The 23,889-nt window shown below is 41.7% G+C and overlaps 1 protein-coding gene across 3 annotated transcripts in view; it reads left to right on the top strand.

Annotated features, from left to right (window-relative positions):
• Positions 1–23,889, top strand: part of JADE2 (jade family PHD finger 2) — a 404,193-nt gene that overhangs the window by 73,714 nt on the left and 306,590 nt on the right. For 2 of the 3 annotated variants that reach the window (XM_075856333.1, XM_075856332.1), the window contains exon 4: positions 8,639–8,724. The exons of the other annotated variant lie outside the window; for it this stretch is intronic. In XM_075856333.1, coding sequence (XP_075712448.1) covers positions 8,639–8,724 — 86 coding nt within the window. The remainder of the gene's footprint in view (positions 1–8,638; positions 8,725–23,889) is intronic. 3 annotated transcript variants of the gene reach the window in all.

Below are 23,889 nucleotides of genomic sequence, written 5' to 3'. Positions count from 1 at the left end.
TCATTTTACTTCCTTATAATGCCATCTATTTAGTGAATTGCTGACACCCCAGTTTTTCACGTTTGGGATGACGTTCTTTGTCTTGCAAGCTGCCCCTTGTTTCCTTCATGCATAACGATGGTTATTATGGCCAAACAGTCCCATTTTTGTTTCATCAAACCAGAGGACGTTTCTCCAAAAACTAAGATCCCTTTGTTCCCATGTGCAGTTGCAACTGTAACCTTACTTTTTTATTGCCGTTTTGGAGCAGCGGCTTCTTCCTTGCATGAGAGGTCTTTAAAGGGAACCTGTCACCAGCATTTCACCTATTAAACCAGCAATACCAGGTTGTAGTGGGTGAAAAATCATTTCTATATAACCTATAATTATCTTCTTAGTCGGCTCTGTAGCTTTACTATTTAGCTTTTTAGTGTTCCCACACCGTATGCTAATGAGCAGAAAAGAGTCAAATCTTCGTTTGGAAAGTGTCATATCTTCATTCCTCAAGTCTTTCCAAGGTTACTTCGCCTCCTTACTTTTGATTGACAGCTCCTCGCCTTCCCCCAGCACACAAAATCCTGCGCTTGTGCATTAATGTCCTCTTTTGGAGTGTGCGCACAAAGGGACACCGCATAATTACGATAAAAGGCGCAAAACGTTTGCAGACCGATATTTACAGTCGGAAGAGGAGTTTAGGAGCGGGGATAACGGCAATGAACTTTTTATAGCAGCGGCCAGCGAGGGAGAAGTAAAGTTCAATAGGTGAAATGCTGGTGACAGGTTCCCTTTAAGGTCATGTCGATATAGGACTTCACCTCTCTGAGAAAGAAAGCTTCTCCTTCCTGCACGGTATGATGTGGCGTGGACCCATGGTGTTTAAACTTGTATATTATCGTATGAACAGGTGCTTGGAAATTGCTTCCAAGGATGTACCAGACTTATGGAGGTCCACAGTTCATCTTCTGACGTCTTGGCCGATTTTCTTTGATCTTCCCATGTCAAGAAAAGAGGCAAGAAGGTCTTAAAGGTAGACCTTAAAATACTGTCACAGGTACACCTCCAAATAATCTTAACCCCTTCGCGCACCACGACGTGCCATTATGTCCTGGTGCGGGGGGTGATGTTTGGAGCGCGCTCATGTGCTGAGCTCGCTCCATATGCAGCGGGTGTCAGCTGTGTTTTACAGCGGAACCCCCGGGACTAATGGCCAGGAACAGCGATCGCGCTGTTCCTGGACATTTAACCCCTCAAATCAATTCGGACCGCAGTATTTGAGACGTTAAATAGAGGGGGACGGCTCCCTCTGACAGCTCATCGGTGCCCCCACAATGCGATCGGGGGGTTCTTATGGTTGTCAAGGCAGCCCAGGGGCCTGATGAAGGCCCCCAGGACTGCCTTCACTCTGCCTCTTTTAAGCCCTAAGTTAAAAAAAAACCCTCTTCCCATTTTTCCCCTAAAGTAATTAAAAAATCTAAAAAAATAAACAAAATTGGTATCGCTGCGTCCGTAAAAGTCTGAACTATTACAATATAGCGTTATTAAACGCGCATGGTGAACGCCATAAAATGAAAACTACAAAATCTCTGTTTTTTGGTCAACTTCACTCTGAAAAAGAATGCAACACAAAGGGATCAAAAAGCTGTATGTACCAAAAAAAATGGTACCGATTTAAAAACGGCAGCTCGTCCTGCAAAAAACAAGCCCTCACACCGTTCAATCGACCAAAAAATAAAAAAAGTTATGGCTCTCGGAATGTAATGAAACATACAAGTTTGTTTTTTTAACAAAAAGTTTCTTTTATTTTAAAGTGATAAAATAGAAAAAAACTATATCAATTTGGTACCACCGTGATTGTATTGAGCCACTGAATAAAGTTTAAGTTGTCGTTTTTACCGCACAGTGAAAGCTGTAAAATTGAAACCCAAAAAACAATGGAGGACTCACTTTTTTTTCTAATTTCAGCCCGCAAATTTTTTTCCCAGTTTCCCAGTACATTGCTTGGAACTTTAAATGGTACCAATAGAAACTACAACGCCTCCTGCAAAAAATAAGCCCTCACAACACTCTATTCATAGAGAAATAAAAATGTTACGGCTCTTGGAAGGTGGGGAGTGAAAAACGAAAATTAAATATCAAAAAATGGCTCGGGCCCGAAGGGGTTAAATTATGTGAATTAGCCTATCAGAAGCTTCTAAAGCCATGCCATTGTTTTCTGGAACTTCCCAAGATTTTTGAAGGCACAGTCAATTCGGTGTATGTAAACGTCTGAGACACTGGCAATGTGATGAAAGAAATAAAAGCTGAAATAAATCATTGTCTCTAGTATTATTCTGATATTTCACATTTTTTAAATACAGTAGTAATTGTAACTGACCCAAGAATGGGAATGTGTACTAGGATTAATGTTAGGAATTGTGGAAAAAAAAAAATGTTTCACGGCTAAGGTGTATGTAAACTTATGACTTCAACTGTACACGCACACGCGCGCACACACACACAATTAATTACAAATATCTAGGGATGTTTAATAATAAAAATGTATGAAATTTTCCTATATACTTTTGTATCAATTCCTCGCGGTTTTCAAGATCTCTGCTTGCAGTCAGTCAGTAGATACCGGTTTACTTCCAGTGGATAAATATTGGTCATGGCCATGTGATGTGCGCACAGGGACTTGGCTCATTGCAAGCCAGATCTCTGATAACTGTACTGGAATTCTAAGGAGCGGTTTACCTGGTTTGATCGTCCGATGACCAGGACAGATTTTTATCCACCAGCAGTAAATAACACAATCTTGAAAATCGTGAGGAATTGATGCAAAAAGTATTCAGGAAAATTATATAACTTTTCATTATACAAAAATTAACGTTAATTTGCTGAAACCATTTAATACCCCTTGAAGGACATCACAGGAGAGCAATCCCCCACAAGATAATAAGGTTTCACAGAGATATACAAACAGGGCAAACTCCAATTTAGTGGTGCGAAATAGTAGAAAAGGTATCTGTCCTTAACCCCTTCCCGACATTTGACGTATCCATACGCCAAAGTCGGGTAGAGGAAGTATGGAGCGGGCTCATGGAGTGAACTCGCTCCATACGATGCTGGTGTCGGCTGTATGTTACAGCCGACATTTCAGAGTAACTAGCGGCATCGCGCTCGAGCGCGATCCCTCTAGTTTAACTCGTTAAATGCTGCGGTCAATACCGACCGCAGCATTTAAATTGTCAGAAAGAGGGGGGCAACCCCCTCTAACAGCTCATCGCGCCCCCCCCGCAACGCAATCGTGTGGGGGGCGATGGTTGCTATGGCTGCCTGGGGGCTTAATGAACGCCCCCAGGTCCGCCTCCGGCAGGGCTTAATAGATGCCTGTCAGAATCACGATATACTGCAATACATTAGTATTGCAGTATATCGTGCAAGCGATATAACGATCGCTGGTTGAAGTCCCCTATGGGGACTAATAAAAAAAAGTAAAAATGTGTTAAATAAAGTGTTTGTTTTTTTTGTGTAAAAAAAATAAAATAAATTAAAACTTCAAAAAACTCCCATTTTCCCCCTAGAGCATAGTAAAAAAATAAATAAATAAACATAATTGGTATCGCTGCGTCCGTAAAAGTCTGAACTATTACAATATATCATTATTTAACCCGCACGGTGAACGCCGTAAAAAAAATAAAAAATTGTAAACGCCAGAATCTCTATTTTTTGGTCACCTAATCTCCCACAAAAAAAATTAAATAAAAGTGATCAAACCATCGCATGTGCACCAAAATGGTATTATTAAAAACTACAGCTAATCCCGCAAAAAATAAGCCCTCATACCACTTAATCAACGGAAAAATAAAAAACTTATGGCTCTCGGAATTTGGCGAAGCAAAATAAATGTTCTTTTTTACACTTCGGTTTTTACATGTAAAAGTAGTAAAATATAGAAAAAACGATATATATTTGGTATCGCCATAATCGTATTGCCCCATAGAATAAAGTTAACATGTGTTTTAATTGCACAGTGAATTCCGTAAAAACGGTGCGCAAAAAACCATGGAAGAATCGCTGTTTTCTTCATTTTCTACCCCACAAATAATTTTTTCCCAGTTTCCTAGTACATTATACGGCATAATAAATGGTGCTACGAAAAACTCCAACTCGTCCCGCAAAAATCAGGCCCTCATAGTACTATATCGATGGTAAAATAAAGAAGTTATGGCTTCTGGAATGTGGGGAGGAAAAATTAAAATCTGAAAGTTGTTTATGACGGGAAGGGGTTAAATGGCAGTAAACAATAAAAATTCCTGTAGTAACACACTATATATAAGAAACCAGATTTACCAGTCTGATTTGGGAGTCCCTTGCACACTCAAAAATAGAGAGGGAAAATGTAATGAGTGCAGTCAAACTTAACCAGTTCAGGACTGGGCTATTTTGAGCCTTCAAGAAAAGACACCGTTTAGCCATTTTTAGCACGCGTTAGTTAAATGGCTATAACTTTATTATTTGTTGAGCTAACGACATGATTTTTTGCGATGTTTTTTCTGTAGACAATGCAGGTTTCTTTTTTTAATCGTTTTTATATACATCCTTTTTGCTATTTTAGAATTTTTATTCATAAAGTTTGAAAATAATAGTAAAAAAATAAGCTTTTTTAAGTTTCAGCTATTTTTTTTGGTAATAACATAGTTTTATCCTAAAATAGACCTTTTATTTGTGATCGTCATTGTCTACCGTAAATTTTAATATATTACTTGTCTATATTAGGGTAATTTTTGGCGTGGGTATTTTATGTGTATTTATTTTTAAAAAATAAATTTCACTTTACTTTACTATTTTTTTATTACTATGATCTGTCCCTCAAAGGTCAAAAAAGACCTTTGGGGGACTTAAATTTTTTTTTTCTTTCTTTTACACCATGCTTTTCCAATGTAACTGGAGCTGCACAGCAGCCCCAGTTACAGGGGAAATCAGCCCTCTCATAGTGTAAAACCCCCTTAAGTTATTTGGTGCTTATCTCCTCGATTAGAGGTCCCAGTAGTGATATGAGACTTGATAGGAGACCATTGGATATCAGCGGTAGAGGACACTGGCTTTTTAAACTGAACTGGGACGTGATTTTATTAGTATTTAATACCATATGCTCACAAATGATCTAAAACAAAAAAGCTTATCATAGAGAAAAACAACATACAGTACATATAGGGCATCAAGTACAAATAATGATTGTGTGTATGTGTGAGTGTGTGTGTGTGTGTGTGTGTGTATATATATATATATATATATATAGTGTGTGTTTTTTTTGTTTGTTTTTTAATCAACGTAATGCTAATGAAATGAACAGAAGAGAAGTCTAAATCAAATCAATATTTGTTGTGGCCACCCTTTGCCTTCAAAACCACATCAATTCTCCTAGCTATACTTGCACAAAGTCATGGATTTTGCAGGATTATAGACAGGTGTATGATTAACCAATTATACCAAACAGATGATAATCATTCTTTTTGTTTTTGGTAATTCATTTCTACATATGTGCAGCCTTTTGCTTATGAAAGATCTCTCTTTCTACTTGTTTGGTTTGTTTTATATGTTTTACATTTTCATATGTAGGTTGAAACCCATTCATTAACTTTAACAGAAACCTCTCTGTAGGAGGCTTAAAACTGGGTCAGGAACAGCCAAACACTGCTACAAAGGTGAGGTTGTGGAAGACCGTTTCACCACGGCAAGACTGATCACAACAACAAGACACAAGGTAGTTCTACTGCATCAGCAAGGTTTCTACCAGGCAAAGATTTCAAAGCAGACTGGGATTTCAAGATGTGCTGTTCAAGCATTTTTGAAGAAGTCCAAAGGAACGGGCAATGTTGACAACCATAGACACAGTTTCCTTGGCCGACCACGAATTGCGGCAGATCAAAGACTCCTCATTCTTCCTTTCTAAATTAGAAGATGTCCAGCAGTGCCATCAGCACAGAACTGGCAGAAACCAGTGGGACCCAGGTATACCCATCTACTGTTCAGAGAAATCTGGCTAGAAGTGGTCTTCATGGAAGAATTGCGGCCAAAACGGCATACCTTTGACTTGGAAACAAGGCCAAGCGACTCAACTATGCACTAGAAAATAGAAACTGGGGTGAAGAAAAATAGCAGCAGGTGCTCTGGACCGATGAGTCAAAATTTGGCTGTATAAGAAGGCAGTTTGATCGCCGAAAAGCTGAAGAGTGGTACAGTAATTAGTGTCTGCAGGCAAAAGTGAAGCATGGTGGAGGTTCCTTGAAAGTTTGAGGCTGCATTTCAGCAAATGGAGTTGGGGATTAATGGTGTAGTCAATGCTGAGAAATACAGGGAGATACTTATCCATAATTCAATACCATCAGGGAGGCGTCTGATTGGCTCCAAATTTATTCTGCAGCAGTACAATGACCCCAAACATACAGCCAATGGCATTAAGAACTATATTCAGAGTAAAGAAGAACAAGGAGCCCTGGAAGTGATAATATGGTCCCCACAGAGCCTTGATCTCAACATCATCAAGTCTGTCTGGAATTACACAAAGAGAATGAAGGATTTGAGGAAGCCTACATTCACAGAAGATCTGTGGTCCTCCAAGATGTTTGGAACAACCTACCTGCAATTTATGCTGTTTTGGTCACACCAAATATTGATTTTTGATTTAGATTTCTCTTCTGTTCATTCACTTTGCGTTTTGTTAATAGCTAAAAAAAAACGAACCGTTTTATTTTTTAAAGCATTCTTACTTTGCACCATTTTTCCACAACTCCCTAAAAATTTTGCACAGTACTGTGTGTATACACACAATGCATTCGGAAAGTCTTCAGACCCTTTAAATTTTTTCACCTAATGTTATGTTGAGGCCTTGTGCTAAAATACTTCCCCAAGTGAAAACTGAACTTTGCTAATTTATTGAAAATGAAAAACTAAAATATTGCATTGACCTAAGTATTCAGACCCTTTACTCAGGACTTAAGTACCTTTGGCAGCGATAAAAGCCTCCAGTCTTCTTGGGTATGATGCCACAAGGTTTGCACACCTGGATTTGGGGATTTTCTGGCATTCTTCTCTGCAGATCCCTTCAAGCTCTGTCATGTTGGATGGGGACCGTCAGTGGACAGACATTTTCAGGTCTCTCCATAAATGTTCGATTGGGTTCAAGTCTGCTCTGGCTGGTCCACTTAAGTACATTCACTGAGTTGACTCTAAGCCAACTTGTTGTGTTGTCTTGGCTGTGTGCTTAGGGTCATTTTCATGTTTGAAGGTTAACCTTCGTCCCAGTCTGAGGTCCAGAGCACTCGGATCAGATTTTCATTAAGAATATTTTTGTACTTTTCTCCATTCATCTTTCCCTCAACCCTGACCAGTCTCCCTGTCCCAGCCACTGAAAAACACCCCCACAACATGATGCTGCCACCATCATGCCTCACTGTAGGGATGGTATTGGGCAGGTGATGAGCAGTACCTGGTTTTCTCCAGACATGACGCCTATAATTGGGGCCAAAAAGTTCAATCTTGGTTTCATCAGACCACAGATTGTTGTTTCTCACCGCCTGAGAGTCCTTTAGGTGCTTTTTTTGCAAGCTCCAGATGGGCGTTCATGTCTTTTTTTACTGAGGAGAGGCTGCATTTTGGCCACTCAGCCATTAAGCCCAGATTGGTGGAATTGTGCGGTGATGGTTGACCTTCTGAAAGTTTCTACCATCTGCATACAGGAATTTTGGCTCTCAGCCATAGTGACTGTTGGGTGCTTGGGCAACTCTCTTACCAATGCCCTTCCCCCCCGATTACTTAGTTTGGTGGGGTGGCCAGCTCTACGAGTCCTGGTTGTTCCACACTTCTTCCATTAAAAAATTATGGAGGCCACTGTGCTCTTGAGAACTTTCAGTGCAGCAGAAATGTTTTTGTACCCTTCTCCAGATCTGTGCCTCCACACAATCCTGTCTCTGAGGTCTGCAGGCAGTTCTTTCCTCCTCATGGCTTGATTTTTGCTCTGATATGCATTGTCAGCTGTAAAACCTTATATAGACGGGTGTGTCTTACCAAATCCTGTCCAGTCAAATGAATTTACCACAGGTGGACTCCAATCAATGTGTATAAACATTTCAAAGATCTAGAGAAATCGACGGCCCCCAGACCTAAATTTTGAGTGCCATAGCAAAGGGTTTTGAATAATTATATCCATGCGAAATTTGAGTTTTTAATTAGCAAAAATTTCTAAAATTCTATTTTTACTTTGTCATTATGGGGTATTAAGTGCAGAATGACTGGGGGGGGGGAAAAAAATATATATATATATTTTTTTTTTAGCACAAGGCCCCCAACATAACCAAATGTGAAAAAAGTGAAGGGGTCTGTTACAAGAAAATCTATTTGCAGCATATCTGATAAAATAACAAAAAAAGACGGTACTTGCCTGTTAATTTCCCTGCCGCTTCCGCATCGATGCTACCGTAATCCCCCCACCGTCCTGGTTTACATGGCTGCATTGATTATGTGCTATTCCGGCTAAACAAAAAGGCCAATGGAGGATCACAGGAGCATCACCGGTAAAGCGTGAAAGGGGACTGGGATTTAACAGGTGAGTATCGTCTTGACTTAAAATTAGCACATATTTCTTCAGGGTATTTAATGCTTGTTTTCTTTACTGTAGGTCACACAACATCCTGCTCAAGAAGTTCCAAAACACCAACCACAAAAAACACCTGGATCAGACAGAAGGAGAAGAAACCGTCAGAGGTTTGTTTATGGTTTTTATTTGTCAACTTAAAGGGAACCTGTCACCAGCATTTCACTTATTGAACTCTACTCACCCCTCGCTGGCCTCTGCTGTCAAAAGTTCATTGCCATTATCCCCTCTCCTAAATTACTCCCCCGCCCGTAATTACCAGTCTACAAACATTTTGCGCCTTTTATAGTAATAATCCCGCAGTCTCGTTCATTCCTCTACTTATGCCCGCCCACCACCGAAAACTGGCCCGCCCTGATTTCCAAATCTCATCTGAGATGGCGCGCATGCGCCTGTCATGTATGGTCCAATACCCTTCTCTGCTTCATCCGGGCCTCAGGTTTAGTTACTGCGCATGCGCTGCTATGGTGTCCTGTTGTGTGCACGCTCCAGAACATCGATGCGCAAGCGCAGGATTTCGTGTGTGCTGGGGGAGGCGAGGAGCTATCAGTCAAAGGTAAGGAGCCGGGGTAAACTTGGAAAGGCTTGAGGAGTGAAGCTCTTTTCGAATGAAGAAATTACTCTTCTGCTCGTTCGTGTACGGCAGCGGAACACTCAAAAGCACAATATTAAAAGCACAGAGCCGACTTTAGGAGATAATTATAGGTTCCATAAAAATTATTTTTCACCCATTTCCACCAGGTATTGCTTGTTTAATGGGTGAAATGCTGCTGACAGGTTCTCTTTAAGGCTGTGTTTGCAAGACGTATTTTTCTGTCTAAAAAATCCATAGCAGATTTGCCAGAGTCTGCTGCGGAAATCTGAGGTTGACCCTTGAATTTCTGCCCCGGATTGGCAGTTTTATCTGTCACTTATGCGCAGGCAGATTAGTTCTATTCCATTAGTACCCGCCATAGTTTCCAGATCACAAAGTGACATGTGTTTTTCTGCGATGTGAAATCAATGGTACACGGCTTGTGGGCAGGTTTCCCGCAGATTTTGTGCTGAAATCTGTATGAAAATCCTTTTACGTGAATATGGCCTAATACATTCCTTCTTGGGCCTCCTTCACAGACAGAATTGTTCTGGCAGTTTAAACTGCATCAAATGTACATTTCTAAAAACGATAGCATTTTTTAAATGTAACAATAGATTTTTGTTTTGTCATTTTTTTTTGTTGCGTTTTTCATTTGGTGTCATTTTATGTTTTTTTTTTATGGCGCCCTATAGAGAAGCTTATGAGAAAAACGCCTGAAGAAAATGCCATACCCAGAGCATGCTGCGTTTGGAAAAATACGCCACTGACCACAAAATTGCCACAAACCAAATTGCAGTTGGGTGTAGTGCATTTGATATTTTACTATAGATTTTAATATAACATCTGGCCGTACTTAAGACTGCATGAAAAAACGAAATTAAAAGCGGCACAAAAATGCAGCAAAAACACTGAATCCAGCCTAAGGTTCTGCGACTTTCAGGCACATACTGTACATCTATATACCAAAAACGTTTGCAGGTTTATACTGTAACGCAGCCATAGTCTTTTACTGTTCACACGTGTCAATCGAGTATCTTTTTGGCATACATTTGGCAGGTTTACGTCTGGATCCTACTTTTCTTTTTATTTATTTTTTTTATAATGAAAGTTAATGGAAGAAATATGCACTTGTGTAGGCAATACAGTCTCTTACGTGTGCATTCCTTTTGACCATATACAGGCTACCCACACTTCCATCTTTACAATCCCGCAGCTGCGCCAATGTTGTGTAGCAACGTCTCTCCTGCTTGGCAACAATGCCTTGTGACAATGTCGCTACACGCAGCTTGTCCATTCACAGATAGTTATCGTTGGTCTTTTCCTGCATCTACACAGGTTAATTACTGTTGCAATTGCTCGGAGGCGAGTGAATCGTGATGGTAATTGACCAAGTGTAAATGGCCCTTTTAGCCTCAATCATGTTGACTGCTCTCAGACTGTTGGCTCATGCAGGCCGGCATTTATTTGTAGCAAATATTAAAATTTTAAGTAGTCACTGAGGATTATTTGTTCCTACTGGCAATCGTGTATCAACTTGTTAGTTTTCAAGTGTATTGTCACAATATTCTGTAGTCAGTGTGCTTAGCCTTAAGGCATGTTTTTTGTTCCTCTGCTTACAGTAAATTAAGTATGTAGGAGGAGTACAGTCAATTTATGTAGGCAGCTTCAAGTAACGTTTTCTCCGACTGATGCTGGTTTTGTACTGTGAGTGAATTTTTTTTTATCATGTAAAATGCTTTGTATTTTATTTCTATTTGGAGGCTATTTTTGAATACAGCCATGCAGGTCTACAGTTCGATCTTTACTTCCAGTAAATACACCTGAAATGAATACGTAATTGCAGACTCAACTTTGTTCTACTCCCCAGGCCTCTTTCGTCTGTTTAAGGTAATGGTTCGCCAGGGAGGTTGTTAAAATCATATAACTTAGAAGGAAAAAGTAAAGTCCGTAAAGACAGAGAACCTGCCATTTTGATTATAGGGATGAGCGTCATCCAAGGTGAATAAAAAGAAAGAGCACCTGTCACGACAGAACTCAAAGGCTATGTAAATCTTTGAAAGGGATTTTTTTTCTTTTTTAAAAAAATGGGCAATCCGTGTGTTTGGTGGAACTTTATATTTAGTTTTTATTAATTTATTTTTGCTTTATGAGATACAGCTGCTCTGTATTCTGCATACAGAGCAGCTGTATAGTTCGCAAAATCCTGTTCGCGTCAGGTCTGTGGGACTGAAAGGTTCAGTGACAGCGGGTCCTGCGTGTCCTACAGAGCAGCTGTATTTCAAAAAGTAAAAATTATTTTTTAATAGAAACGAATTATAACGTTAAACCAAACACACTGATTGACCTTTTTATTATTTTTTTTTAAAAATAAAACAAAATCCCTTTCAAAGCTGTGCATAGCCTTTAAGTTAATAATACATTTGATCTGAGGGCCCCATACCTCATATATTGTCATCTTTACAAAAGTCAGCTATATGCACACCATCCACTAAAATGTCCTGAGAATTTAATTCTCAGACTAGTCCAGTTGTAGCAGAAAATTGTCACAGACCCCGATAAAGCATTTTTGGTGGACAGATCCAATTATCATTCTGGATTTTGAGAAGTTTTAAATGGGCTGTGTTGTTTGGCCTCTCTAATTTTAATGTTTGTTTTTTTTCAATTTGATATGAAAGAGCTGCACCCCTCAAAGTATTGTCCTTTGATTTGGGACTAATAGAGATTATCATAAAATTTATTTTGGAGTTATTGAGTTTTGATTATGCTTATTAGAAATTTTTGGTTTTGAGCAGGGCACGGGAACACTGGGAACAGGATACGACTAAGGGACCATTTGAAAGACTAACATAGGAATACAAACAACGCTCAGGCAAGGAGTGAAAGGGCAGGGCCCTTTTTATAGTTCAGGGTAATCTGGGGATAATTAGTCAATTCTGCCCTTCAAGGCCGGAGATGCGCTCGCACGCGCACCCTGGTGGTCACTGCAGAGCAGGACGTCCACAAGTGCTGGCTTCTCCAGGGAGGGAGACGTCGGCAGGATGAGTTCTGCGGCCATCAGCAGGTAAGGTGAGGCGGCAGCTGTTACAGCGGCGTTCACTGTTCTGTATAAAGTACATGATAACTTTATTCTGCGGGTCAGTATGATTATGGCGATACCAAATTTATATCGTTTTTATGTTTTACTATTTATACAAAATAAAACATTCTACGGAGCTGTAAGAGGGCTTGTTTTTTGGCGGACAAGCTGTAGTTTTTATTGGTACCTATTTGTAGTTCTTGCGACTCTTTGATCACTTTTTTTCCCAATTTTTTTTTTTTAGGAGGCAAGGTGACGAAAAAACAGCAATTCTGGCATAGTCTTTTAGGTGTTTTTTTTTCTTTCTTTAATACAGCGTTCACCGTGCATTATAAATGACCTGTTAACTTTATTCTGTGGACTAGTACGATTCTGGCGATACCAAATATATATATATAATTTATTTTTTACGTTTTTTACATGTCCTATCTTTTGCGGAGCCTTTCAACGTGCCTTTCTGTGAATATATGGAATGTGTCCATCGGCCATAGAAATGAATGGGTCCGTAAATACTGACCGTAATTATGGACGAAATCTATAGTCGCGTGCATGGGGCCTAAAATCTCCCTGCTTTTAGCTACCGGAGGTAGCTGAGAGCTTACAGCAGACCTGCTCGAGCAGGCGGGATCGAAATCTGTATCGATCCGGCCCGTTTAACCCCTCCGTTGCGCCGGTTAATAGCGACCACCGCATCTCAGTAGTTTTGGAGCGAGGGGGCTCCCTCTCTCACCCCATCGGCATACCTGCGATGATAAACGTCTGCCTTTAGTGAATGCCTGGTAGGCTATGCCAGAGGCATGGCCTAACACAGGGGTCTCAAACTCGGCCGGGTAAGTGGGCCACATATAGAAAAAATGTGAAGTTGACGGGCCGCATTACTTTCAAATTTGATACATTACAAAATTATTGTTAATTAGTTATTTGAATTACTATAACAATACATTACTATAATAATACCGCTAGGTTTAAACTTACCGGAAATTTGCGAGAGTTCTCCACGTGCTTATTTCAACAATCCAGTTTTCCAGTTTAAGTGTCGCTAAATGCAGTCCGGCAGCTCAGTTGGCCGCGTTTGGCAGACCCACAAATGTCAAAATTAGGCAGTCCTTTTTTAGATCGTGCCACAGTGCCCTCTGTAGATACTGCCACAGTGCCCTCTGTAGATACTGCCACAGTGCCCTCTGTAGATACTGCCACAGTGCCCTCTGTAGATAATGCCACAGTGCCCTCTGTAGATAATGCCACAGTGCCCTCTGTAGATAATGCCACAGTGCCCTCTGTAGATAATGCCACAGTGCCCTCTGTAGATAATGCCACAGTGCCCTCTGTAGATAATGCCAAAGTGCCCTCTGTAGATAATGCCACAGTGCCCTCTGTAGATAATGCCACAGTGCCCTCTGTAGATAATGCCACAGTGCCCTCTGTAGATAATGCCACAGTGCCCTCTGTAGATAATGCCACAGTGTCCTGTGTAGATACTGCCACCGTGCCCTTTAGATGATGCCACCGTGCCCTCTGTAGATGATGCCACCGTGCCCTCTGTAGATGATGCCACCGTGCCCTCTGTAGATGATGCCACCGTGCCCTCTGTAGATGATTCCACCGTGCCCTCTGTAGATGATTCCACCGTGCCCTCTGTAGATGCTGCCACCGAGCCCTCTGTAGGTGCTGTCACCGTGCCCTCTGTAGATGCTGTCACCGTGCCCTCTGTAGGTGCTGCCACCGTGCCCTCTGTAGATGCTGCCACCGTGCCCTCTGTAGATGCTGCCACCGTGCCCTCTGTAGATGCTGCCACCGGGCCCTCTGTAGATGCTGCCACCGGGCCCTCTGTAGATGCTGCCACCGGGCCCTCTGTAGATGCTGCCACCGGGCCCTCTGTAGATGCTGCCACAGGGCCCTCTGTAGATGCTGCCACAGACACCCCCACAGTTGCTGTTTTCTGTTCATCCTGCTTTCAAAGAAATTTCATAAAAAGTGATCAAAAAGTCGTATGTACTCCAAAATGGTACCAATAAAAACTACAAGTCGTTCTGCAAAAAGAAAGCCCACATACAGCTGCGCCCTGTTGGCCAGCTGCCGTACGGCCACATACAGCTATGTCATAAGAAAAATAAAACGCAAAAACAATTTTGAAAGTGTTTTTACTATGTAAAAGTAGTAAATCAAATTAAAACTATTGTCATGTCCATGGCTGTGGGCCTTCAGGTTCACTCACCTCCTGACGGCCACAGCCATGGGTCGGCGAGCGCTGGCCCCAGTCTCTTTAGGAGACGCCAGCACTCACTTCCACTCACTCAGCCGGGTCCCGTAGGGTGCGCATGCACGCTCGTGCCCGCTCTTAAAGGGGCAGCGCACGCACCAGACTTTAATGCTAAATTAGCCCATGAGCACCCTGGACTATAAGAAGGGCCCAGCCCCTTCCTGCAGTGCCTGAGCGTTGTTTGTCGTATCCTAGTTTGTCTAAGCAAATGGTCCTCCAGTGTTTTCCAGTTCCCAGTGTATCCTGTATCCCATGCTATCCTGGTCAAGTGCTGTGCTGTAGTCGTGCTGTGCTGTATTCCACGCCTCTCCTGCTACTCTACGCCTGACGTCAACCCGCTGACTAGACCCAGCAGAGCCTGCCTTGCTACTGTCTGAGCTGCCACAGGTACCCTATACAAACTATAGACTTTGACCTGCGCCCTGTTGGCCAGCTGCCGTACGGCCTTGGGGGTCCACGAACCCTACGTGACAACTATATATATCTGGTATCGCCAAAATCGTAATGACCCGCTGAATAAAGTTATTTATACCACATTGTAAACTGCATAAATTTAAGACACAAAAAAGAATAACAAATTTGCTATTTTTTTTTCTATTCCACCTCCCAAAAAAAGTTAATAAAAATTGATAAATTGTATGTACCCCAAAATGGTGCTAATAAAAAATACAACTTGTCCTGCAAAAAACAAGACCTTATACAGCTATGTCGATGGAAAAATAAAAAAAGTTATAGCTCTTTAAATGCGGCGATGGAAAAACTGAAAAAATTGCTTGGTCATTAAAGTGGCTCTGTCACCACATTATAAGTGGCCTATCTTGTACATAATGTGATCGGCGCTGTAATGTAGATAACAGCAGTGTTTTTTTATTTAGAAAAACAATCATTTTTGACAGAGTTATGACCTATTTTAGCTTTATGCTAATGAGTTTCTTAATGACCAACTGGGCGTGTTTTACTTTTTGACCATGTGGGCGTTGTGGGGAGATGTGCATGACGCTGACCAATCAGCGTCATACACTTCTCTCCCTTCATTTATTCTGCACATAGTGTTCTTACTTGATCCCTATGTGCAGCCACATACACACACACTAACGTTACTCAAGTGTCCTGACAATTAATAGACATTACCTCCAGCCAGGACGGGATATGTATTCAGAATCCTGACATTTTGCTAACGTTTGTGGTTGATTTACAGCACAGCAGGCGTAGTCTAGTTGTAAATGACAGTTTACAGCGTAATCTCGCAAGACTACGCCTGCTGTGCTGTAAATCAACCACAAACGTTAGCGAAGTGTCAAGATTCTGAATACACATCCCGTCCAGGCTGGAGGTAATGTCTATTCATTGTCAGGACACGTGAGTAAGGTTTGTGTGTGTATGTGACTGCACATCGTGATCTAGTAAGTTCACGATGTGCAGAATAAACAAATGGAGAGAAGTGTATGACGCTGATTGGTCAGCGTCATACACTTCACTCCACAACGCCCACTTGGTGAAAGAGTAAAACATGCCCAGTTGTCCATTAAGAAAGGCATTAGCATAAAGCTAAAATAGGTCGTAACTCCGTCAAAAATCATCGTTTTTCTAAATAACAAAAACCACTGCTGTAATCTACATTACAGCGCCGATCACATTATGTACAAGATAGGCCACTTATAATGTGGAGACAGAGCCTCTTTACGGAATAAAACAGGCTGGTCACTAAGGGGTTAATATATAGACCGAACAATCTATCAATTGTCTTGGGATTTATTTTCATGCTGCATTTTTATTGTTTTCTCTTTTTTGTTTTATTTTATCCTATCTATTCATTATCAAATGCTAGATGTGTTCCATGCCTGGAAAAAATAGGACGTACAATTGTATGCCCACATGGGCCTAGGTAGAAAATAAGTATGCAAATTTGTCAGATTTACTGGTCCAATGTTTCTGCGAGCACATAGAGTACTTCTAAACAGTTGGTGAGATCTAGGGCGAGAAGACAAACCTGTTACATATTGATAGATTGCTTCCTTCGCCACTTACTTAGTTGTTTAATTCGCTCATTGATCTGTCTGATACTCTGGAAGCCAAACATTTCATCAAGGAAATATCACTTAATTTAATCATTTGACTGTTATTAACAGAGTAGATCCATTTGGTTGAGGGACTTCTTTCACTATCTTTAGGCTTTTTCTGCCTACAAAATACTTACATGTACCTGCAACAAGAGACTGAGCTGTAGATTGCACACATCAAAAAGGGGAAAATATAGAAAAAGTGATCATACTTTTCAACCTGTTCTATAGCCCCTAAACCTATCAATTGACAGGAAATATACATGTAGTAGCCCAGGATTTCCTTGACCTGACACTGTCTTGCCTCCACCAGTAGGTTTCGATAGCACACATGCCAGATGTGCACCAAAAAGGACAGAGTGCGACAATCTCACACTGTGACATTACCAGTGCCATCATACAGGGCTCTATTAATCCAAACCGGGCCAATAAAATATGGAAGAACTATATATTTAACGCATGTGCAACTGCACTCACAGATACTAACATAAAAATGGCGACAACGTGCTTGCACTTACACTTATTCATATCATCACAAAACGGTCTGGTGCTGTGCCATTCAGGTTGGATGAGCGTCCAATTAAGTATTCCAAGTCAGAATTCGTACATACGAACCAACAAAATAGAAATAAACTATTCGAAATATGTAATGCAAGAACTATCAAAAAATGTAAAATGCCCATAAATTCTCAGTAGACCTTACTACTTAAAGGGACAGTATAAGATAGAATCAGGAAATGATAATCAAAGGGGTAACCAAGACCCGTATCTGCCAAGAAACGACATCTTAAAGTGTAGCTAAACGTTCGACAAACTTCTGACATGTCATAGTAACATGTCAGAAGTTTGTATTGGTGGGGGTTCGAGCACTGAAACCCCCACCAATCGCTAGAACGAAGCAGCTGAAGCATTCGTGTGATCGCTCAGCTGCTTCGTGTCTGTTCGGCTATTTCCGGAAATAAATGTATCGGTGTACGGACTCAATAGAAAGCCTATGAGCCCCTACACGATACATTTATTTACGGAAAAAGCCGATCAGAAACAAAGCAGCTGAGCTCTCACACGAACGCTTCAGCTGCTTCGTTCTAGTGATTGGTGGGGGTCTCTGTGCTTGGACCCCCACCAATACAAACTTCTGACATGTCACTATGACATGTTAGAAGTTTGTCGAACATTTAGCTACACTTTAAGTAAACGCTTTAAGGCTATACTCCAAGTATATCCATTTGATTGTAAAGTATTAAGTTTGCTAATCCAATCCGCCTCTCTTCTTTTAAGCAATTTCTCCCTGCCACCACCTCTCCTAAGTGGTGGTACGTGGTCAATAATCCAAAATTGAAGTTGATTAACTCAATTCTATGAAGCCTGACATAGTCTGGGTATCGGTAGTTCAATTTTCTTAGTGTTAATAGTAGACTTCTGCGTGTTCAACCAAATTCTACACTCCGTGGTTATCCCACCCACATACAGGAGTTTACAGGGGCACATAAGGACGTAGATCACAAAATCTGACCTACAGGTCATATAGTGTCATACTTTGTAAATCCTACCCGTGCTCGGGTGTGGGAAGGTGTCACCTTTACACATAAGGCTACAATTAGCACAATCAAGACAGGGGTAACAACCCTTACGAGTGGTCAAGTCATACCCAGTAGACCTACCGCTACCTTTAGGGCCTGTATCGTTTTTTCACTAATCTGTCCATCAAATTAGACCTCCTATACGAAAAAAGGGGGTACTTTGAAGGAAGGAATGTCATAAAAATTACCCAACATGGGCCAATGTTTACGTATAACTTGCATGATTTGAGAACTGTGCTCATGAAATGTTGTAACACAAGGGATACGTTTTTCCATTCTGGAACCCACAGAAGCCTTTACAAATCTCTCAGTATCCCTAGCTCCTATAATATGGGATTTAATCAGTTTTTCTGGGTAACCCGTTGGCCGAAATGTATGTCCCTTGTCATTCAGACGGTCAATCATTTGGCTAAATGGAAGGGATCTAATCATGTTAAGTGGGTGTTGTCTCTCATATCTTAATAGACTTACGGTCTAGGTTTTTCAAAGAGATCTGTTAGTAGACGTCATCCTTAATATAGACCATAGTATCCAAAAATTGGCCTCAGTGGAACTCACCCTTGTAAATTTAACATCGTGGTCCACCATGTTTAAATATCGGAAAAACTCTTTCAGGGCATCATGAGTATCAGTCCAAATGAGGAATATGTCGTCTACGTATCGCCACCATCCCAGAACCTTGGAGAAATTGTGCGGCACATAAACAACAGATTCTTCAAGATCCGCCATATAAATATTGGTGTAAGTAGGGGCCACATTCGACCCCATGGCCGTACCCCTTAATTGGACAAAAAAAATTGTCACCAAACAAGAAATCGTTGCAAGTGAGAATAATCTCCAATAGACCCAGGGCAAATTCCTTACAGTCAGAAGTGTAACTATTAACACTCAATAAACCACTATCGTGATTAATAGAGGTGTATAGCGAAGTCACATCAAAGGAGACCAAGATGGCTCCCTTGGGTACAGCTAGATTTTTTTGATATTGGTCAAGAAGTCAGCTGTGTCTCTATCATGATTTAGCTTCCATGGCCAGATTCCTTAAAAGCTTGTCCAAAATGACAGATAAAGGACTAAATAAGGAATTTCCCCCTAATACAATCGGGCGCCCAGGAGGGTTTTGCTTGCTCTTCTGTATCTTCGGAATTCAGTATGTAAGGAGGGTGACTGGATACTTAGAGAGTTACATGATTTTCTGTTGCCTATCAATCACGTCAAGAGCATAAGCATTGTCAACTAAATTCTTGAGTCTCCCAGTAAAATCAAACTTAGAGTTTCCATTGACTTTCTTGAATTTCTCAGGGTCATTTAGCTGTCTCTCTAACTCATCGATGCATGTCTGTCAGTCCATAACGACGGCGGGTTTGATGACCAGATCGTCGTTATGGACCAACTCCTATAATGCTGACATCTCTTTTGTCAAATTGGGGCGTATTGGACGTTCACCCTCATTTTCCAAATTGGATTTCAATAAACTTATATCTTAACAGAGGAGATAAAACCTTCAAGTAGGGCTGGGCAATTAATCGACATATAATCAAATCAAAATTCAGTTCAATTAATCGACATTATCTTGCGAATTTTGGTTTCATCAATTATTTTTTCCGGGTCTAAACTGTATCTACATCTTCAGGCCACAGATACAGTTGAAACCAATGGTCGAGCAGGGGACCGTGAGGTCCCTGGTCTACCACTCGCTATGTATTGCTGGATGCGAAGCAGTAACGACATCGCGCCTGTCTGTGCCGTGCCCGCATAGAGGTGCCGAGGGATCTCCTCCACTCTTTGTTTGAACGGGGTCTCCACTCTTCGTTTGAACGGGGTTAGGGGAGTATGTAGATTTTTTTTATCCGCCACTATTAGGGGCAGCTGTGGGAGCATTACACAGCATGGGAGCAGCTATGGGGAACTTTATACTGTGTGGGGTGCATATATGGGGCAGTAAACTGTGTGAGGGCAGCTATAGGGGCATTATACTGCGTGGAAGTCCGTTATTGGGGCATTATACTATGAAGATGAAGCTATGGGGGCATTATACTGTGTGGAGGGCAGTTATGGGCAGCATTATACTGTGGGGAGGACCGTTATTGGGGGCATTATACTGTGTCGTGGCAGCTGTGAGGGGAATTATACATTGTGGGGGCGGTTATAAGGGCATTACAATGTGTGGAGGCAGTTATAGGGGCATTTTAATGTATGGGAAGCACTATGGGGGCCATATACTCTGTGTGGGCAGTGTCGGGTTATATTATATACAGTAGTATACAGCAGGCTCCGGGGATAAATATTAATTCAGTGGCATAGTATGCAAAAAGGGGTGTGGTGAAAATAATCGTTCAATAATCATGATCGAGGTTACATGTTCAATTAATCGAGCTTTTGATTTAGGTCATAGTTGCCCAGCCCTACCTTCAAAATCTTCAGAATTAACGGGGGTAAAAAAATCACTTATTATAAATCCCAAACTTCTTCAAGCATAACTCACGTGCTGCAGAAATCACCGGATTAATAGGTTGTTGTTTGTCAGAGAACCATACTTTAAGTTTGAGGGACCTAAAGAAAGAATGTAGATCAATATCAAGTTGACACCAGTCCGTAGCAGATACTGGGAAAAAGGAAAGCCCTTTTCCTAACAGAGATGTTTGTATGGAGGACAAAATACATGAGGTTATATTTACCACCAATAACTGTTGTACTGGCTCTACTTCCTCAGTGTTCCCACATTTTTCATAGATCTTCCGCTCCTCATATGCAGATTTTCGGCAGTGGCGTCTCCCGCCACTTCTGGTATGGCATTTTTCTCTACCGAATCTATCAAGGGTGCGTCTATTGCCATCAGGGTTTGTTTTTGCACCCTTGCTATCACTAGTCTGCCAATTGCATACATGCCCAGAGCTATAATCCTCATGGTCACACAGACGGCCAGAGATGCGGCTATTTTTTGTAAGAGGTGTGTGGTCCTTAATAAATTAGGCACATCTTACTCCAGCGATCTTTAATTAAAGACGAGCTAATGAAAAGCCAGTCTTAATAAATCTGCCACAAAGTCTTGTGTTCTACACTAAGGCCTTATTCACACGAACGTGTATTACGTCCGCGCTACGCGCGTGGAAATCACGCGCGTCACACGGACATATGCAAGTCAATGGGGCCGTTCTGACAGGTCGTGATTTTCACGCAGCGTATGCCCGCTTCGTAAAACTCACGACATGTCCTATACTTGCCCGTGTTTCGCGCAGCACGCACCCATTGAAGTCAACGGGTGTGTGCAAATCGCGCACGGAAGCACCCGGTGACGCGAGTGATTAGCGCTACAGTAGGTAAAGAAATGAATGGAAACATAAAAGCCCCTCCTTCTTTACTGTTTCGTAACAGCATAATCACGCAGCCATGCACCATATACAGATGCCACACTGAACTTTTGTGCGCGCAAAAAAACGGACACGTTCGCGTGAATAAGGCCTAACACGTTTATCCATCTGATGAACGTGGGAAGATAATGAATTAATCATACAAACATAGTGTTATGTAATCCTTGTTAGGACACAACTGTGGAGCGTTTTTGTTCTTCAGGTGAGTGATCGCTTTGACATGTCCTGTTTGTCTATGAAAGTTACATGCAGAGTTTCTATTTGACACAGTGCTAGCCTTCTTCCTAAAACGTTCACCTGGAGAATCATGCTAAATACTTTAACCTTCGGCTCTGTTCACATATGCTTCAGATTTTTAGTTGTTCTGCGCTGTCATAGGAGAAAAACATCAAAAAACCGGAGCCACCGGATCCGTTGCATGGTGGAAACGGACGCCACCCAATGTAAGACGTTGACTAATGGGTTCAGTGAAGTTTCCGTTACGTTTCTCCGCTATTTTGTCTGTCAAAAATGATGAAATATGCAACGGAGCCTCCACCGCAGCTGTGAACTAAGTTTTCATCAGGCTGTTACGTTTACCTGGCATCACATTGAGGTCAGTGATAGTACTGCCATTCGTCAATTGTCTGTGACAACATTGCTTGCAGTTAATAGCAAGGAAAACATTTGATACAGATGTCAGATTCTTTGAAATGTGATAAATGTCATACCCATATCTTTTATTCTGAAAAAAAAAATAATTTAAAGTGCTTATACTACATCATAACCATGTAGTAAATGCCTGGTTTTAAAACAAGTGTGTAAGATTTCTTGAAGCTAAAATGAAGTCACTTTGCAATATAAAGCTATAAGACCCAGTTCTCACGGCACTTTTTGGCACCAATTTTGACGCCAAAACAACGTGCCTCAAATCTTCCATTATTGATTTCAGCGTTTTTTTTCCTTGGCAGTTTTTGATCGCTTGCACACATCTTGAAACCTCCAATTAAATCAATAAGAGTCAGAAAAGAAATTCGACGTTAGTTTGGATTTTTGACAAAAAAATGTCTGCAAGTTTTAGCATTTGCTTAAAGAGAATCTTTCACCTCCCCAAACATGTGCAGCTGAGTGCAGCATGTTCTAGGAAAAGCTTCACAAACCCTGTCTCACGTAAAATTATTTTTCTAACTCCCTCCGTTATGAACATATCGGTGCCGTTATATTTGGCGCCCGATATGTAAATAAGCCCCTGGACTAACTAAAAGGCAAGGGGGCGTGATATCTTCACTCTGACACTGTCCAATCAGCTGCGGACAAAGTCAGGGCGGCTTGAGCTGTGTTCTCTCCCGCGAGAACACACACAGACTAGGTGGTTGTGCTGCAGATAGCGTGGCCACACATGCGCGCACGGCCACTCGCGCGCACATCGACTGATGTAAGTAGATCTCCTCGTCTCCTTCTCCTCGTCTTCTCTGCTTCTCCTTCTCTTCTCGTTCCGTGGCGGCGGGAGTGGTGACGTAGATATGCAAGCGAACGTCCGTGCGCGCATGCGTGAGAGCGCGCACGCTATCTGCAGCACAACCACCAAGTCTGTGTGTGTGTGTGTGTGTGTTCTCGCAGGAGGGAGCACAGCGCAAGTCGCCCTGACACTGTCCGCAGCTGATTGGACAGTGTCAGAGCGAAGACATCACGCCCCCCATGCCTTTTAGTTAGTTGGAAACGCCCCATTGACAGTTTGGGGGCTTATTTACATAGCGGACGCCAAATATAACAGCACCGATCGGTAAATAACGGAGGGAGTTAGAAAAATAATCTTACGTGGGACGTGTTTGTGAAGCCTTTCCTATAACATTCTGCACTCCACTGCACATGTTTGGGGAGATGAAAGGTTCTGTTTAAAGGCCTAAAAAAACGCTTAAAAAAAAAAAAGGCACACATCCTCTTGCGAATTTCGGTGTTAGCAATTATTTTCTCCCTGTTTAAACTGTATAATCATCTTCAGGATTCCCATACGGTTGAACCCAATGGCAGAGCAGGGGACCGTAAGATCCCTGCTCTACCATTCACTATGTATCACTGGATGTGAGGCAGTGATGTCATCGCGTCAGTCTGCGCCGTTATTGCACAGAGCAGAGGGATCTTCTCCAATCGTCATTGGAACGGGGTTAGGCGATTATGTATATTATTAATTTTATCAGGCACTATTGGGGGCAGCTATGGGGGCATTATATTGTGTGGAAGTCCGTTCTGGTGGCATTATACTATGTAGAGGCAGCTATGGGGAGTTATACTGTGCGGGGGACCGTTATGGGGGCATTATACTGTGTGGGGGCAGCAACGAGGGGCATTATACTCTGGGGGCATTATAATGT

This window comes from Rhinoderma darwinii, chromosome 3 (assembly GCF_050947455.1).
Source record: "Rhinoderma darwinii isolate aRhiDar2 chromosome 3, aRhiDar2.hap1, whole genome shotgun sequence".
Taxonomy (NCBI): Eukaryota; Metazoa; Chordata; class Amphibia; order Anura; family Rhinodermatidae; genus Rhinoderma; species Rhinoderma darwinii.
The sequence above is the reverse complement of the archived record's forward strand: the minus strand, read 5'-3'. Positions and strand labels throughout refer to the sequence as shown.